The 16,336-nt window shown below is 47.1% G+C and overlaps 1 protein-coding gene across 2 annotated transcripts in view; it reads right to left on the reverse strand.

Annotated features, from left to right (window-relative positions):
* Positions 1-580: 580 nt before the first annotated feature.
* Positions 581-16,336, reverse strand: part of PLPP2 (phospholipid phosphatase 2) — a 54,048-nt gene continuing 38,292 nt past the window's right edge. The window contains exons 3-7 of one of the 2 annotated variants that reach the window (XR_014173833.1): positions 10,618-10,895; positions 7,839-7,896; positions 5,220-5,396; positions 947-1,750; positions 581-835 (exon numbers count right to left, since the gene is read on the reverse strand). Coding sequence is in view for 1 of the 2 variants with exons in the window: in XM_081935875.1 (XP_081792001.1) it covers positions 1,622-1,750; positions 5,220-5,396; positions 7,839-7,896; positions 10,618-10,895 (642 nt within the window). In the remaining variant the exon portion in view is untranslated. Of the gene's footprint in view, positions 836-890; positions 1,751-5,219; positions 5,397-7,838; positions 7,897-10,617; positions 10,896-16,336 lie in introns of those variants that run through there. The other variant, XM_081935875.1, reaches the window with a different exon arrangement.

The following is a 16,336-nucleotide window of genomic DNA, read 5'->3' on the forward strand; positions in this document are numbered from 1 at the left end:
GCCGGAGCTCCCCCCCCTCCGGTCAAAACTTTTTGCCACTGTTTCGTTGGGTGTGGCTTGGTGAGGAGGTCATGTGACTGAGTGGGCATGAGTGATGTCAAGTTGGCCACGCCCACTTAGCCACATGCCCATCTAGCCACGCCCACTGAACTGGTAGTAAAAAAATTTGAAACCCACCCCTGGCTTTACCAAGTGGTATTAATGAACACTTCACGTGATCTTGATTCTATCCCTCTGTTTTCCTTTCCTTTTCGGCGTGCAGCCATTGGTTTGAAATCTGCTCTTCCCAAATTCATCATGACCCAACCAAATTCTGAAAGGATCAAACCTTCATTTCTTTTGCACCCATTCCTCGCCACGTGCAATAAACACACTCAAACACCCACCCCCCAAACTCCAATTCCCATGAGAAATGTCTGCCGTTCCAATCATTTCAATAATTTTCTTTCTCTCTCGGGGTAGCACCAAGAGCCTGTAATTTGGAGTTTTTCCCATCCCTACTGCTAAAAATTTCGGAGCTTTGGGAAAAAATATGGTCTATTAGTAGAATGAGCAATTTAAAAAAAAAAGATGTCAGCAGTGACTTAAAAAGTCCGTTTCAATTTTATTCAATCTTTCTCAATTTTATCCATTGGGAAATACAAATCCACCTGTACAAAAATCTGATATCGGAGAGAGATAGGACTCCCTCGCTTCATTTTAGCAGTTTAATAAACAACACTTATGTCCAGTATTGGTACTTCTTATAGTCGCTCAACCCAGGCTAAATTTTAAGATATTATCTGGCTGACAATTTGCTTTTTATGGAGAAAATGTAGGATATTCAACTTGGCAACTTTGAAGACCCATGGACTACAACTCCCAGAATTCCCTAGCCAGCCATGGCTGGCTGGGGAATTCTGGGAGTTGAAGTCCACGGGTCTTCAAAGTTGCCAATATTGGACACCCCATAGCAAATATTTCACACCCCAGGTCATTTCAGACGGTTTGTCTGCATTCAAACACAAACCCCTTTTCGATCCCCCATTGGGTCCCTATAAAGAGTACTAAATTAAAGGAAAATGTCAGAAAAACACTCAAAAGGTGTTAAAAAAACACCAATTTGGGGTTTTTTGCTTGGGAATCCTTCCACAGTTTTGGGGAGAGGGATTATGAGACACCCACTAACTTTTGCAAAGCAAGCAGTTGCAAACTTTTGCAAAGCCAACAGCGAAGTCCAGATAAAATGCCGGCCATCGAGCTCAATGTACACACCGGTGTGTTATTTTACCCCCACGCGGAAAAGAATTTGTCCAGAAGTCTTTCAACAAGAGACAAAAAGATGTGAACATTTTCAGGTTCTGCCCCGGCTTATGTGGCGGCGAGGCAGGCCTTTCCAAGTGTCAAACTTGTGTTGTGTTTGTGCTGTGCAGTAGCTTCGGGCGTAATAAAACATAAACAAAAGGGTTTAAAAACGAACGAAAAAGAAGAACGAAAGAGGGGGAAAAAAATCTCCCAGTTTTTCCTCTTTGTTGGACAAGTTCAAAAGGAAAGTAGAAACGCATCGGAGAAGGAAGGATGCTGGATTAAAAGCGGGTTACGTGTTCGCTGCTGAAATGAAGCCAATTCAAAACCGCCCCGTTCACACAGGAATCCGATGGTTGCAGTGGTTACACTCTGACTCGCTTAGCGGCAGGGGGATGCTGGGTTTACGCCCGAGGTCCTGTTCAGACTGGGGCCTCTCCTTGAAGAAGTCGGAGATGTAGCGGACCTGGGGAAAAAAGGGGGCTCAGATGAGAAGATGGACTCTTCGATTTAGTGGTTATGGCACCGAGGCTAGAAACTGGGAGAATGTGAATTCTAGTCCTGCCTTAAGCATGAAAGCCGGCTGGATGACTTTGGGTCAATCACCAGGAGACAGAGAGTTCTAGTCCTGCATTAGGCATGAAAGCCACCTGGGTGACTTTGGGTCAATCACCAGGAGACAGAGAGTTCTAGTCCTGCCTTAGGCATGAAAGCCACCTGGGTGACTTTGGGTCAATCACCAGGAGACTGGGAGTTCTAGTCCTGCCTTAGGCATGAAAGGCAGCTGGGTGACTTTGGGCCAATCACCAGGAGACTGGGAGTTCTAGTCCTGCCTTAGGCATGAAAGGCAGCTGGGTGACTTTGGGCCAATCACCAGGAGACTGGGAGTTCTAGTCCTGCCTTAGGCATAAAGCCAACTGGATGACTTGGGGGCACCCACCAGGAGACAGAGAATTCTAGTTCTACCTTAGGCATGAAATTCAACTGAGTGACTTTGGGTCAATCATCAGGTGACAATGAGTTCTAGTTCTGCCTTAGGCATGAAAGCCAACTGGATGACTTTGGGGCAATAATAATAATAATAATAATAATAATAATAATAATAATAATAATAATAATAATAATAATAATAATAATAATAAAATTTATTTCTTAGCCGCACCCTCTCCCGAAGGACTCGGGGCGGCGTACAGTAAAAAACACATAAAATACAATATGGACAATACACACACAAAATAAACAAATACGTGTACATGGAGGAGGTAGACAGATGAATGAAGACAATTAAAAACACAATTTAAAATCCCCTAATAAATTCCAAAAACCACAAAATTAAAATTAAAAAACCCGTCAGGAGCAGAGTGAACAAACTATGGTTGAGCCAGGCCAGCTACTTGGAATAGGTGGGTCTTGAGCTTTATCCGGAAGGCGCGGAGGTCAGAGGTGGTCCTAATATCTGGGGGAAGGTCATTCCACAGGGCTGGGCCCGCTACAGAGAAGGCTCTGCTCCTAGACGCCGCCCCCCGACATTGTCTGGTGGACGGCACCTGGAGGAGTCCCTCTCTGTGCGAGCTAATTGGTCGCAGGGATGTATGGGGCAGGATACGATCCCGCAAGTATCTAGGTCCTGAGCCATGGAGCGCTTTAAAGATCGTTATCAAGACCTTGAAACGCACCCGGTAGACCACAGGGAGCCAGTGCAGCTCGCGCAGGAAAGGTGTCACATGGGAGTACCTTGTACTCCCCATAATTACCCGCGCGGCCGCGTTCTGGACCAACTGTAGTCTCCGAGTGCATTTCAAGGGAAGCCCCATGTAGAGCGCGTTACAGTAGTCCAGGCGAGACGTCACCAGCGCATGAGTGACTGTGCGCAAGGCATCCCGGTCCAATGGGGGCGCAATTGGCGCACCAGGCGAACCTGGTGGAACGCCCCCCTTGCCACGGCCGTCACATGGTCATCCATGGACAGGCGAGCATCCAGGAGGACGCCCAAATTGCGCGCCCGCTCCACCGGGGCAAGTTGTACGCCCCCGATGGCCAGAGATGGGATTAACTGGTTGAACCAGGGGGCCGGAACCCACAGCCACTCCGTCTTGGAGGGGTTGAGCTTGAGTCGGTTGTCATCCATCCAGACCCGTACGGCTTCCACACACCGGGACATCACTTCAACGGCCTCGTTGGGGTGGTTCGGGGTGGAAATGTACAGCTGAGTATCATCAGCGTACAGATGGTATCCCACCCCGAACCCACGGATGATCTCACCCAGCGGCTTCATATATGTGTTGAACAGGAGCGGCGAGAGGACCGACCCCTGTGGCACCCCACAGGTAAGGGGGCTTAGAGTCGACCTCTGCTCCCCTGTCAACACACGTTGCGTCCGGCCGGAAAGGTAGGAGCCGAACCACCGCAAAACGGTGCCCCCGACCCCCAACCCCTCCAGTCGGTGCAACAAGATACCATGGTCGATGGTATCAAAAGCCGCCGAGAGGTCTAATAGGACCAGGATAGAGGAACAACCCCTATCTCTGGCCCTCCAGAGATCATCCACCAACGCGACCAAGGCCGTCTCCGTGCTGTGCCCAGGGCGAAAGCCGGACTGGCGCGGGTCTAGATAATCATTTTCCTCCAGATGTCGTGGAAACTGATAAGCCACCACACTCTCTACAACCTTCGCCAGAAAGGGAAGGTTGGAGACAGGACGATAATTGGCCAGCTCCGTAGGGTCCAGGGAAGGCTTCTTGAGCAAGGGTCTCACCACCGCCTCTTTCAAGGCGGCTGGAAGAGACCCCTCACCCAGCGAAGCGTTCACTAGGCCCAGGAGCCAGTCATGTGTAACCTCCCAGGATGCCAGTACAAGCCAGGAGGGACACGGGTCCAGTAAACATGTGGTAGGTCGCAGTCGTCCACGCACTCTGTCCAAATCCTCGATGGCAACCAAGTCAAACTCCTCCCAAAAAGGTTTCTCAAGACTCGCCACTGGCGTCTCGACTGGGCCACTGAAAGGGACCCAATCCTTCCGGATTTGAGCGATTTTATCCTGCAGATATTTCCCAAATTCCTCTGCCCTACCCTGTAGAGGGGCCTCCCACGGCCTCTGAAATAGGAGGGAGCGGGACACCCGAAACAGGGTGGCAGGGCGGTTCTCTGCGGATGCAATGAGAGCGGCACAATATTGACGTTTGGCCACTCTCAATGCCACAAGGTACGTCCTTAAATGGGCTCGTACCTGTGTCCAGTCAAATTCGGAACGGGAGGATCTCCAACGACTCTCTAGGCATCTCTTGCGGCGCTTCATCACCCTTAGCTCCTCGGTAAACCAAGGGGCCAGGGTGGAGCGTTGCCGCCGGAGAGGCCGCAAAGGCGCCACCCGGTTCAAGGCCCCGGTAGTCGCATTGTTCCACGCGACCACCAGGTCCTCTACCCGAGGGCGGGTCAGGGCTACAGAAGGTGGCCCAAGCTCCATCTGGAACCTCTCTGGTTCCATTAGGCGCCTGGGGCGGAACCATCTAGTGTTTTCCGGTTCCGCCTCCCCGCAGCGGGAGGTAGCACCAGGGAAGTCAAGACGAAGGAGTGAGTGATCTGACCATGACAGGGGAGTGATGGTTAAGTCCCCTCCTCCCAGATCACTCAACCACTGGCCAGAGACAAAAACAAGGTCCAAGGTGTGACCTCCTTCGTGTGTCGGGCCCTGAATCAATTGAGTCAGGTCCATGGCTGTCATGGAAGCCATGAACTCCCGAACCCCCTCGGATGCTTCTCCCACCGATGGCAGGTTAAAGTCCCAATCACTAGGAGACTATGAGTTCAAGTTCTACCTTAGGCATGAAATTCAAATGGATGACTTTGGGTCAATCCCCAGGAGACTATGTGTTCTAGTTCTGCCTTAAGCATGAAAGCCAACTGGGTGACTTTGGGTCCATCAGCCCATTGCTTACCGTAAGGATAGCGATGAGTGCTCCCTGCAAGAGGCCAACCAGCACATCACTCCAATGGTGCTTGTAGTCGGACACTCGGCTGTAGCCCACGTAGATGGCGAAGCAGAGGAGAAAGAACTGGATAGTCGGGCGAAGCAGCCGAGCCCATCTGCCCACCAACCGGGCCTGAATGTAGAGCTAGAATCAACAAGAAAGGAGCAGGGCTTTAGAGACGGCCGCCAGAGGACTATGGCTTTGGAAGAGAAGGCCTTCCTTTGTACCCCAACGCCCAACCTGATGCTCAAATTGAATTCCACCCCATGCTTCCAATCCTAAATGAGCACTGAAACTGGGCTTGCTTAACGAGGCCATGGGAAAGAAGAAGGGAGGGAGGAAATGGGAGAGAGGGAGGGAGGAAAGGAGGAAAGAAGGAAGCAGGGAGGCAGGCAGGCAGGCAGGCAGGAAGGAAGGAAGGAAGGAAAGAAAGAAAGAAGTGGGAAGGAGGGTGCAGGGAAGGAGGAAAGGAGGAAGGAGGGAAGGAGGAAGGAAATGGGAGAGCGGGTGGATGGAAGGAGAGAAGGAGGAAAGAAGCAGAGAGGAAGGAAGGAGGAAAGAAGCAGGGAGGGAGGCGAGAAGTGAAGGTGGAAGGAAGGAGGAAGGGATGGAGAGTGGAAGGAAGAAGGAGGAAGCAAACGAGCAAGCAGATAAACAAAGCACACAAACGGTAAATAAACAAGGGAGGCATGCAAATAAATAAATCAATAAAGGACGGAAATAAATAAAGTTCCCAATTAAATAAATAGGGCATGAAAATAAATAAGAGATGGCCTCCAAAAAAATAAATAAAGGAAGGAGAAATATATATAGGACAGAAATAAGTAGATAATGGAAGTGTGCAAACAAACAAACAAACGAAGGAAGCAGGTAAATAAAGCGTGCAAATAAATCAATGAATAAAGCCCGCAAGTCCTATAAAGCCAGCAAATAACTGAAGGCAGCACGCAAAGAAAATAAATGGAGCAAGTAAATTAAGTTAGCGAATGAAGAAAGAAAGAAAGAAAGAAATACAGGAAACACACAAATAAATGTGGAGACTCTAGAAAGAGTGCAGAGAAGAGCAACAAAGAGGATTAGGGGACTAAAACATATGAAGAACGGTTGCAGGAACTGGGTATGTCTAGCTTAAGAGAAAGAAGGACTAGGGGAGACATGATAGCAGTCTTCCGATATCTCAGGGGTTGCCACAAAGAAGAGGGAGTCAAGCTATTCTCCAAGGCACCTGAGGGTAGAACAAGAAGCAATGGGTGGAAACTAATCAAGGAGAGAAGCAACTTAGAACTGAGGAGAAACTCCCTGACAGTGAGAACAATTAATCAGTGGAACAGAAGTTGCCTCCAGAAGTTGTGAAAGCCCCAACACTGGAGGTCTTTAAGAAAATGTTGGATAGCCATTTGTCTGAAACGGTGTAAGGTTTCCTGCCTAGGCAGGGGGTTGGACTAGAAGACCTCCAAGGTCCCTTCCAACTCTGCTATTGTATTGTATTATTGTAAATAAACAAAAAAGCAAATAACGGGTGCAAATAAAGGAAGCATGCAAATAGATGACTAAATAAACAAAGGGAACCAATAAAGTTAGCAAATAAATAAATAAATAAATGGAGTGCACCAATAAATAACCATGCAACATTTCTCTCCCCCCTACCTCCCCCAATTTGAAAGATCCTCATAGAAACCTGCCCTTCTCCCCCGCCCCCAGTGACCGGGGAAGCTGCTTAGGGGTTCTGTGCCAGCCTTGTGGCTCCCTCGTTTCCCTTTTAAATGAGTAGAAAATCTGATCAGACGTCTAAGGGGTATTTGCAATTCAGAATTGAGATAGAAAGAGAAGCAGAACATCTGCTAGCTCACTATTTATTTTTACTTTATTTATTTTTTAAAAGAACCAGGAGCTTTGGAAGTCAACCAGATCTCTTTTTTTCTGATTTGTGGGGGCACGTTGGCCACATCCTGCAAAACTTTGTTAAGAGTTCTCAAGATTCCAATGTTTCTGAAGCTTGGCCACTTGAAGATGGGTGGACTTCAACTCCCAGAGTTCCCCAGCCAGCAAGAAAGATGGCTGGACTTCAAATCCCAAAATTCCCCCGCCAGCAGAACTAGCTAGGGAATTCTGGGAGTTGAAGTCCACCTATTTTCAAGTAGCTTCTGAAGCTTGGCCACTTGAAGATGGGTGGACCTCAACTCCCAGAATTCCTCAGCCAGATGGGTGGACCTCAACTCCCAGAATTCCCCAGCCAGATGGGTGGACCTCAACTCCCAGAATTCCTCAGCCAGATGGGTGGACTTCAACTCCCAGAATTCCTCAGCCAGATGGGTGGACCTCAACTCCCAGAATTCCCCAGCCAGCCAGTAGGATGGGTGGACTTCAAATCCCAGAATTCCCCCCCCAGCAGAACTGGCTAGAGAATTCTGGGAGTTGAAGTCCACCTATCTTTAAGTAGCTAAGGTTGAGAAACACTGCTCACGATCGCTTTTTTCCTGATCCTTCGAAATGAAAACACACTTGTGTCTTTGGTTCCCCAAAATGGCATCCATCCCCCCCTCTTATTCCAGAAAACCATTTCAATCTCTCGATCCACTCACTCACCGCTAAAAACATCATGCAGTACATCGCAAAGGAAGAATGTCCAGAATAGAACGACAATCTAGAAAGAGAAGGGGGGGAAAAAAGAAATATATAGACAACAGGTAAATCCTTAAATTATAATCCCACAATTGGAAGCCCCAAATTTCTGTTGCTACATGAAACATCGGTTAAGCCAATTTTGCTCGATCTTACAACCTTTCTGGCAGCAGCTGTTAAGTGAATCACTGCCATCGTTAGATTAGTAACACGGTTGTTAAGTGAATCTGGCTTCTCCATTGACTTCGCTTGTTGGAAGGTCGCAAAAGGGGATCACGTGACACCCCCCGGGACACCGCAACCGTCACAAATCGAATCGGTTGCCAAGCATCTGAATTTTGATCACGTGGGAATGCTGTAACGGTCATACAAGTGTGAAAAGCAGTCACAAGTCACTTTTTTCAGTGTCGTTGTAACTTTGAAGAGTCACTCAGTGTACTGTTGTAAGTCGAGTTCTCCCTGTATTCATTAACTATGATGAATCATTATTAATTTTTGACTGCTTCCTGTTAATGGTTACCAGCATCTATTTATAACTGCATTGATTTTAAGAGTTGCCAGGAAATTTAGTTCATATTCACGCTCATCTATTCCCAAAATAGAGTTTTTTTCCTTTTAGGCATTTTGCCCTCTTAAAGGTAAAGGTTCCCCTCGCACATATGTGCTAGTCGTTCCCAACTCTAGGGGGCGGTGTTCATCTCCGTTTCAAAGCCCAAGAGCCAGCGCTGTCCGAAGACGTCTCCGTGGTCATGTGGCTGGCATGACTCAACGCCCGAAGGCGCACGGAACGCTGTTCCCTTCCCACCAAAGGTGGTTCCTATTTTTCTACTTGTATATTTTACGTGCTTTTGAACTGCTAGGTTGGCAGAAGCTGGAACAAGTAACTGGAGCTCACTCCGTTACGCAGCGCTAGGGATTCGAACCACCAAACTGCCGACCTTTCTGATTGACAAGCTCAGCGTCTTAGCCACCGAGTCTCTCTAATTTGCCCCTCTTGGGTGATGTTATATTTGAAACCTCCTTTTCGAACGTAGCTTTGCATACTGATCGAATTTCTGCTGCAAGGTTTCTGGCCTTTGCAAAAACAATGCAGGCAGTCCTTGACTTATGACCACAATGGAAACCAAAGTTTATGTCGCTAAGTGAAACATTCATGAAGTGACTTTTTGGCCCCTTTTGCTACAGTTGTTAAGTGAATCACTGCAGTTCTTAAGTTGGTAACAGGTTTGTTAGGTGAAGCTGGCTTCCCCATGGGTTTTGCTTGTTGGAAGGTGGCAAAAGGGGATCGTGTGACCCCCCGGGGCATTGCAACCGTCGTAAGTATGAACCAGTTGCCAAGCGTCTGAATTTTGATCATGTGACCATGGGGATCTGTTCTGTCCCGTGATTCCAATGAATAGGCAGACACAGGCTTGGCTGTCTGCCACGACTAATTACAGAGATAAAACCACTCCTTGGCTAGGAGCCTAGAAAGCTATCTTCAAGAAACCAAGATTAAACTTACGGAATGCTTTCTCAATGGCTAGTAAAATGGACTGTTGTTTCCTGCAAAGATTCCCCTCCCGTCGCTCCACCTATAAACTCTTTGGGAGGGGCCACAACCTTAGCCAGCTGTCCCTATTTCCTTCTATGACGTCTTCTCCACAGCTGTTCCTTTCTCCTATCAATTTTACGCATACGCACATCAGGGACAACCTCCCTCTGTTCCTCCTCACTGCTCCCCAACTCAGATGCCACCTGGTGGCCAACAGGCCTCTCTACTTCCTGCTCTGACTCCAAACACCTTCCAGAGTCTTCCTCATCCTCCAGAGCAGTCCCACAATGGTCTGAGCTGTCAGAGTCCACCAACAGCTCAGCCGGCCGCTGCTGGGCCACAACAGGGACCAATGGTTTTAAGTGTGAAAAAAATGCCTTAAATCATTTTTTCAGTGCCGTTGTAATTTTGAACGGTCACTAAATGAACTTTTGTGATGGCATTTGGGTAACAACTTCCTCACATCAATGACGCTGTTTGGACAGAAACAATATTGTGTGTGTGTGTGTCTGTGTGTGTGTAGCCATTGAGTAAATCCTCGCAATTTTATAGATATTAATTACGGGGGTAGTTTGTTGCAGTGATTAAGGCAGCAGGCTAGAAACTGGGGACTCTGAGTTCAAGTCCTACCTTAGCCACAAAGCCAATTGGGTGACCTTGGGCCAGCCACTCTCCCTCAGCCCTAGGAGGGAAGCAATGGCAAAATATTTGCAAAGAAAACTGCAGCCACTTGTTCAGAAGGTCACCAGCGGTAACAATTGATTCAAAAGAATCCAGAAAAAAAGGTTAGTAGTTAATTATGGATACAGATAGTCCTCATTTAGTGACTGCCTCATTTAGCGACCGCTCCATTGCCACAGTGGTGAAAAAGTAACTTTACAAAAATCTTTGCATTCACAATCTTGGTGGTGAATGCAAGCAAAGCTAAAGTAAGAGTGTAAGCACAGTCACAGTTTATTATATTTATTTATTTATTTTGGAAAATTTATATTGCTGCCTCCTCGCCCGTTAAGCTTCACTTAATGACCAAATTCCAGGTCCAAATGTAATCGCTAAACGAGGACCAGGTGTTTTCCTGAAAGAAAAAAAATTCGGGGACTATTCCAGCGCAATACGGAAGCCATAGGGAATATATGGCTATGGAAACCGGGTCCCAACAGCGGTCATAAATCCGAGGACCCTCTCCATCTCTGACGGCGTTGAACGTACCTGGATTCCGTGATGTTTCTGGGGTTGCCCTGGCACACGTCTTCCACCTGGAGGTAAAGTGAGCAATTCACCTTGGTCCAGTCGGGCTGACAGACCGCCAGGAAATTGGGCCGCAGACGGCCAATCGTGTACTTGGCCAAGTCGGTCAGCGATTGGCTGACGGCGCTGCCGAACAGGAAGGTCCCAATCACTTTGTAGAGGGCGGCCAGGTAATTGTTAAACTGGGAACGGGAGTACAAGCGCTCGGTGTAAACCAGGTAAGCCTCGCCGACAGAAACCTGAGGGAAAAAAAAATGAAAGGGGAGGTTCCATGACGCCCTCCCGCCTCTCTTTCCACCCTCAAAGCTGGTGGGTCGCACTTGTGAAGACGCCACTAGCCCTTAAGTCATCAGGGGACCGTCCACGACCGAGGACACCTCTGGGAATTCTACACTGGACGTTTCTAAGAAGAGTCTAGACCAGTGACGCCGAAAAAGGGGGCGCTGGTGCGCTCAGCAGGGACGCAACCTGGAAGAGGAGCTGCCCTGTTTCCGCATGCACAATCTGCAGCCCCTCTTCTGGTTTCTAGCATGCACGACGATCAGCTGGCCTGTGCACATGCGCACACGGAAACTAGAAGACCAGCTCTTCCGGTTTCCGGCACTGCCACGTGCACAAAGGCCAGCTGATCGTCACTTGCGCATGCGTGACAGAAACCCGGAAGAGCAACAGGCAAGGCTGCATGTGCCGGGAGACATGGCTGTGCATGCCACTTTTCTATTCTATTATGTTCTGTTGTTCTGTTCTGTTCTATTCTTCATTCCAATGTTCTGTTCTGTTCTGTTCTGATCTGTTCTATTCTATGCTACTCTGTTCTGTTCTATTCTGTTCTGTTCTGTTCTATACTCTTCTATTCTATTCTATTCTTCATTCCAATATTCTATTCTGTTCTGTTCTATTCTGATCTGATCTGATTTGATCTGTTCTGTTTTGTTCTGTTCTATCCTATCCTATCCTATCCTATTTTATTCTATTCTTCATTCCAATATTCTATTCTGTTCTATTCTGATCTGTTCTGTTCTGTTCTATTCTATTCTATTCTTCATTCCAATATTCTATTCCAGTGATGGCGAACCTATGGCACACGTGCCACAAGTGGCACGCGGAGCCATTTGTCAGGGCACGCGAGGCGCTACCCTGTCAGCTGGCCAGCGCGCATGCGCACGCTGGCCAGCTCAGTTCACCTTTTTAAAAGCTATTTTTCGCCTTCCCCAGGCTCCAGAGGCTTTATAGGAGCCTGGGGAGGGCGAAAAGAGCTCCCCCCCCGGAGGCTTCAGGGACCGTCCGGAGCCTTCCCTGAAGCCTTCGGAACGCTTAAAAGCACCCTCCGAGCAAACCGGAAGTGACTTCCGGTTTTCTCGGAGGGTGCTTTTAAGCGCTCTGAAGGCATCAGGGAAGCCTCCGGACGGTCCCTGAAGCCTCCGGAGGGCCTCCGGGGGGGCGGGGGGGCAGGGGAGGCTCTTTTCGCCCTCCCCAGGCTCCTATAAAGCCTCTGGAGCCTGGGGAGGGCGAAAAAAGCATGTAAAAATGGGGGGGGGTTGCGCGTTGTGCGCGCATACGCACTTGGGGATCGCGCGTTGCATTATGGGTGCAGCACGCCCGCACACGCCCCGCCCGCGCTCCCCCCACTTGTGGCACGCGAGCCAAAAAAGGTTCGCCATCGCTGTTCTGTTCTATTCTGTTGTTCTGTTCTATTCTTCATTCCAATATTCTGTTCTGTTCTGATCTGATCTGTTCTATTCTATGCTACTCTATTCTGTTCTGTTCTGTTCTATTCTATTCTATTCTATTCTATTCTATTCTATTCTTCATTCCAATATTCTATTCTGTTCTGTTCTGTTCTATTCTGATCTGTTCTGTTCTATTCTATCCTATCCTATTTTATTCTATTCTTCATTCCAATATTCTATTCTGTTCTGTTCTGATCTGTTCTATTCTATTCTATTCTATTCTTCATTCCAATATTCTATTCTATTCTATTCTATTCTATTCTATTCTATTCTGTTCTGTTCTGTTCTACTCTTATTCCTCAAATGCAAACGGGACCAATTGTGCTACAGGCAGTCCTTGGTTTACAACTGTTCATTTCAGGACTGTTTGAAGTTACAACAGCACTGAAAAAAGTCACCTTTTTTCACACTTATGACCATTATAGCATTCCTATGGTGACGGGATCAAAATTCAGATGCTTGGCAACTGACTCGTACCTATGACGGCAGCAATGTCCCAGGGTGACGTGATCCTCTTTTGCGACCTTCTGACAAGCAAAGTCAAAGGGGAAGTCGGATTCACTTAACAACCGTGTTACTAGCTTACCAACTGCAGTGATTCACTTAATGACTGTGTCAAGAAAATAGCCATAGCCATAGCACTTAGACTTATATACCATTTCACAGTGCTTTTACAGCCCTCTCTAAGCGGTTTACAGAGTCAGCCTCTTGCCCCCCCCAACAATCTGGAAAAGGTATAAAATGGGACCAAACTCCCTTAACAAATGTCTCACTTAGCAACAGAAACTTTAGGCTCATTTGTGTTTGTAAGTCGAGGTCCACCTGTACTAGGAAAATGAAATGGCGACGTCTATCCTTAAATTTTTCAGTCGGAGAAGGAAGTCTTTTATCCTGTTCAGCCACATGGAGTCGGAAACTTTAATTAAGTTTCTCATTAAGAAAAGGAGAGTGAAATTTAGAACAGCTGAATAAAAACCAAGATTTTAAAATTGTCTGCCGGTTCTTTGTTCACATCTGCAAACAATGGTAAAGTTCAGACGCCGAGCATTAAATGTAAACGTTAAAGCGTCCTTTTCACATCATACAAACAAACACGTTGCTCCGTCTCTTTTACTAACGTTACATTGAGCATTTATCGTATAACCTCAGGAATTACCTGCTCATTCTTACTTTAATATCTTCTCTTTTTTTGGAGGCTACACCTTTGATTTTAATCAGATACCACAAGACCAAACAAAGACTGAGGACGATTGATGTACTTTTCAAAAAGAAGGAAATGACGATCAACCTTCACCGTATACCCGTAGAGGCTCTATTATGCTAAACAACATAACGTAAATAAATAGCATTTTAACTGTTTTAATTAAAAAAAGTAACTGGCTGTGGGTAATGATTCCCTGTATCCATGATGGCAAACCTATGGCATCTATGTACCACAGATGCCTTGGAAAGAGCCCTCTCTGCAGGTACGCGAGCTGTCCCCCCCCCTCAGCTCAGCCCAGCATGCATGTGGGACAGAGGGGTGCACACGCATGCATGGGGGTGAGGGGGGATGCAGCCTCCCCCTGCCAGCGGCCTGTTTTTGATCCCAGGAGGCTGCAGGGAGACTATTCGGCCCAAAACGGAGCACGGTGTGTGTGTGTGTTTGAATGTGCATGTGAGGGGGGCGGAGGCGGGGGGGGCAGGGGGTTTGCCTGTGCATGCGCAGAGATGTGTGGCATGCGGTGTGTGTGTGTGTCTCAGGCGCAATGACAAGGTTAGCCATCACTGTCCTATCTCAGGGGTCAGCAATCTGCGGCTCTGGAGCCACATGTGGCTCTTTCCCCCCCTCTGCTGCGGCTCCCTATCGCTCAAAATACACTATATTGCCAAACGTATTCGCTCACAACTGATTCTGATTATGTGGATGGGTGAGCGAATACTTTTGGGCAAGATAGTGTATGTGTCAAAACCACCAATGTGGTTTTGACAAACAACCCGCCCTAGCATTCAATTTATTGTGCTTTTCAACCCCCAATAGGCCAAACCATGGATAAATTAAAGAAAAGAAAAGCTGCAGAAGAAAACAGAACGTTTACAATACAATAGTAGAGTTGGAAGGGACCTTGGAGGTCTTCTAGTCCAACCCCCTGCCTAGGCAGGAAACCCTATACCGTTTCAGACAGATGGCTATCCAACATCTTCTTAAAGACTTCCAGTGTTGGGACATTCACAACTTCTGGAGGCAACTTCTGTTCCACTGATTAATTGTTCTAACTGTCAGGAAGTTTCTCCTCAGTTCTAAGCTGCTTCTCTCCTTGATTAGTTTCCACCCATTGCTTCTTGTTCTACCCTCAGGGGCCTTGGAGAATAGTTTGACTCCCTCTTCTTTGTGGCAGTCCCTGAGATATTTAACTACATATACTAGTTTTGTGGCCACTCAGGAAATAGTCAGAGAAGGTTTTTGTGGGAAACGGGTCCAAGTGGCTCTTAGAGTGTTTAAGGTTGCCGACCCGCCTTACACCAATTAACTGCCCTTTTTAACCAAAAAAACAATCTGCATGATATAGTAAGATATTGGGAAGGACTGGGTGAAGTGGGGGGGGGAGAAAACTGCACCCCAAAAGAGTGGTTAAGGAAAGAAACATGCCCACCCCTTCACCTGATCTCCCCGAAGGTGAGCCAAGTAAAAACTGGACATACATTTGAAAGAAAAAAATTGGGATAAAAAGGGAAATTATTTCCAAATGTGACAAACAAGACTTTCAGTCTTATTTGATAAAAGAATTCTCGGCCCAATATTTCACAAACATTCTGTGGCTAAGTGAGACAGTTCTTAAAGTGAGTTTTGTCGCATCCTATGACCTTACTTGCCACCGTTCTTAAGTGAATCACTGCAATTGTTAAGTTAGTCACAAGGTTGTTAAATGCATCTGATCTCCCCATTTGCTCATCCAACGGTCACACAGAAGGGGATCACGGGACCCCGGAACATTGCAACCGTCGTAAATATGAGTCAGTTGACGAGGGTCTGAACGTTGATCCCATGACCCCGGGGATGCTGCAACGGCTGTAAGTGTGAAAAACGGTCCTAAGTCACTAAATGAACTATTGTAAGTTGAGGACTGCCTGTGTTCCCAGCTGTTTTAGGCTGAGCAAAAAAAATATAAGTCACCTGGAAAAGCCAATGGATATAATCAAAACCATAAAAAAGCGAAAGTTAGAATATTTCAGACATGTGATGCGACACACGGAAAAATACTTCACTTAATCCTCTTACCCAAAAGAGACAAATAAAATGTAATTTAAGGATTATCCTAGATTTCATAGAACAGAACAGAATAGAATAACAGAGTTGGAAGGGACCTTGGAGGTTTTCTAGTCCAACCCCCTGCTTAGGCAGGAAACCCTACACCACTTCAGACAGATGGCTATCCAACATCTTCTTAAAGACTTCCAGTGTTGGAGAATTCACAACTTCTGGAGGCAACTTCTGTTCCACTGATTAATTGTTCTCACTGTCAGGAAATTTCTCCTCAGTTCTAAATGGCTTCTCTCCTTGATTAATTTCCACCCATAGCTTTTTCTCCTGCCTTCTGACGCTTTGGAGAATAGTTTGACTCCCTCTTCTTTGTGGCAGCCCCTGAGATATTGGAAGACTGCTATCATGTCTCCCCTAGTCCTTCTTTTCATTAAACTAGACATACCCAGTTCCTGCAACCGTTCTTCCTCTGTTTTAGCCTCCGGTCCCCTAATCCTCTTTGTTGCTCTTCTCTGCACTCTTTCTAGAGTCTCCACATCTTTTCTACATCGTGGCGACCAAAACTGGATGCCGTATTCCAAGTGTGGCCTTACCAAGGCGTTATAAAGTGGTATTAACCCTTCACGTGATCTTGATTCCATCCCTCTGTTTATGCAGCCTAGAACTGTGTTGGCTTTATTGGCAGCTGCTGCACACGGCTGGCTCCTAT

This window comes from Natrix helvetica, assembly GCF_964273705.1.
Source record: "Natrix helvetica genome assembly, chromosome: 1".
Classification (NCBI taxonomy): Eukaryota; Metazoa; Chordata; class Lepidosauria; order Squamata; family Natricidae; genus Natrix; species Natrix helvetica.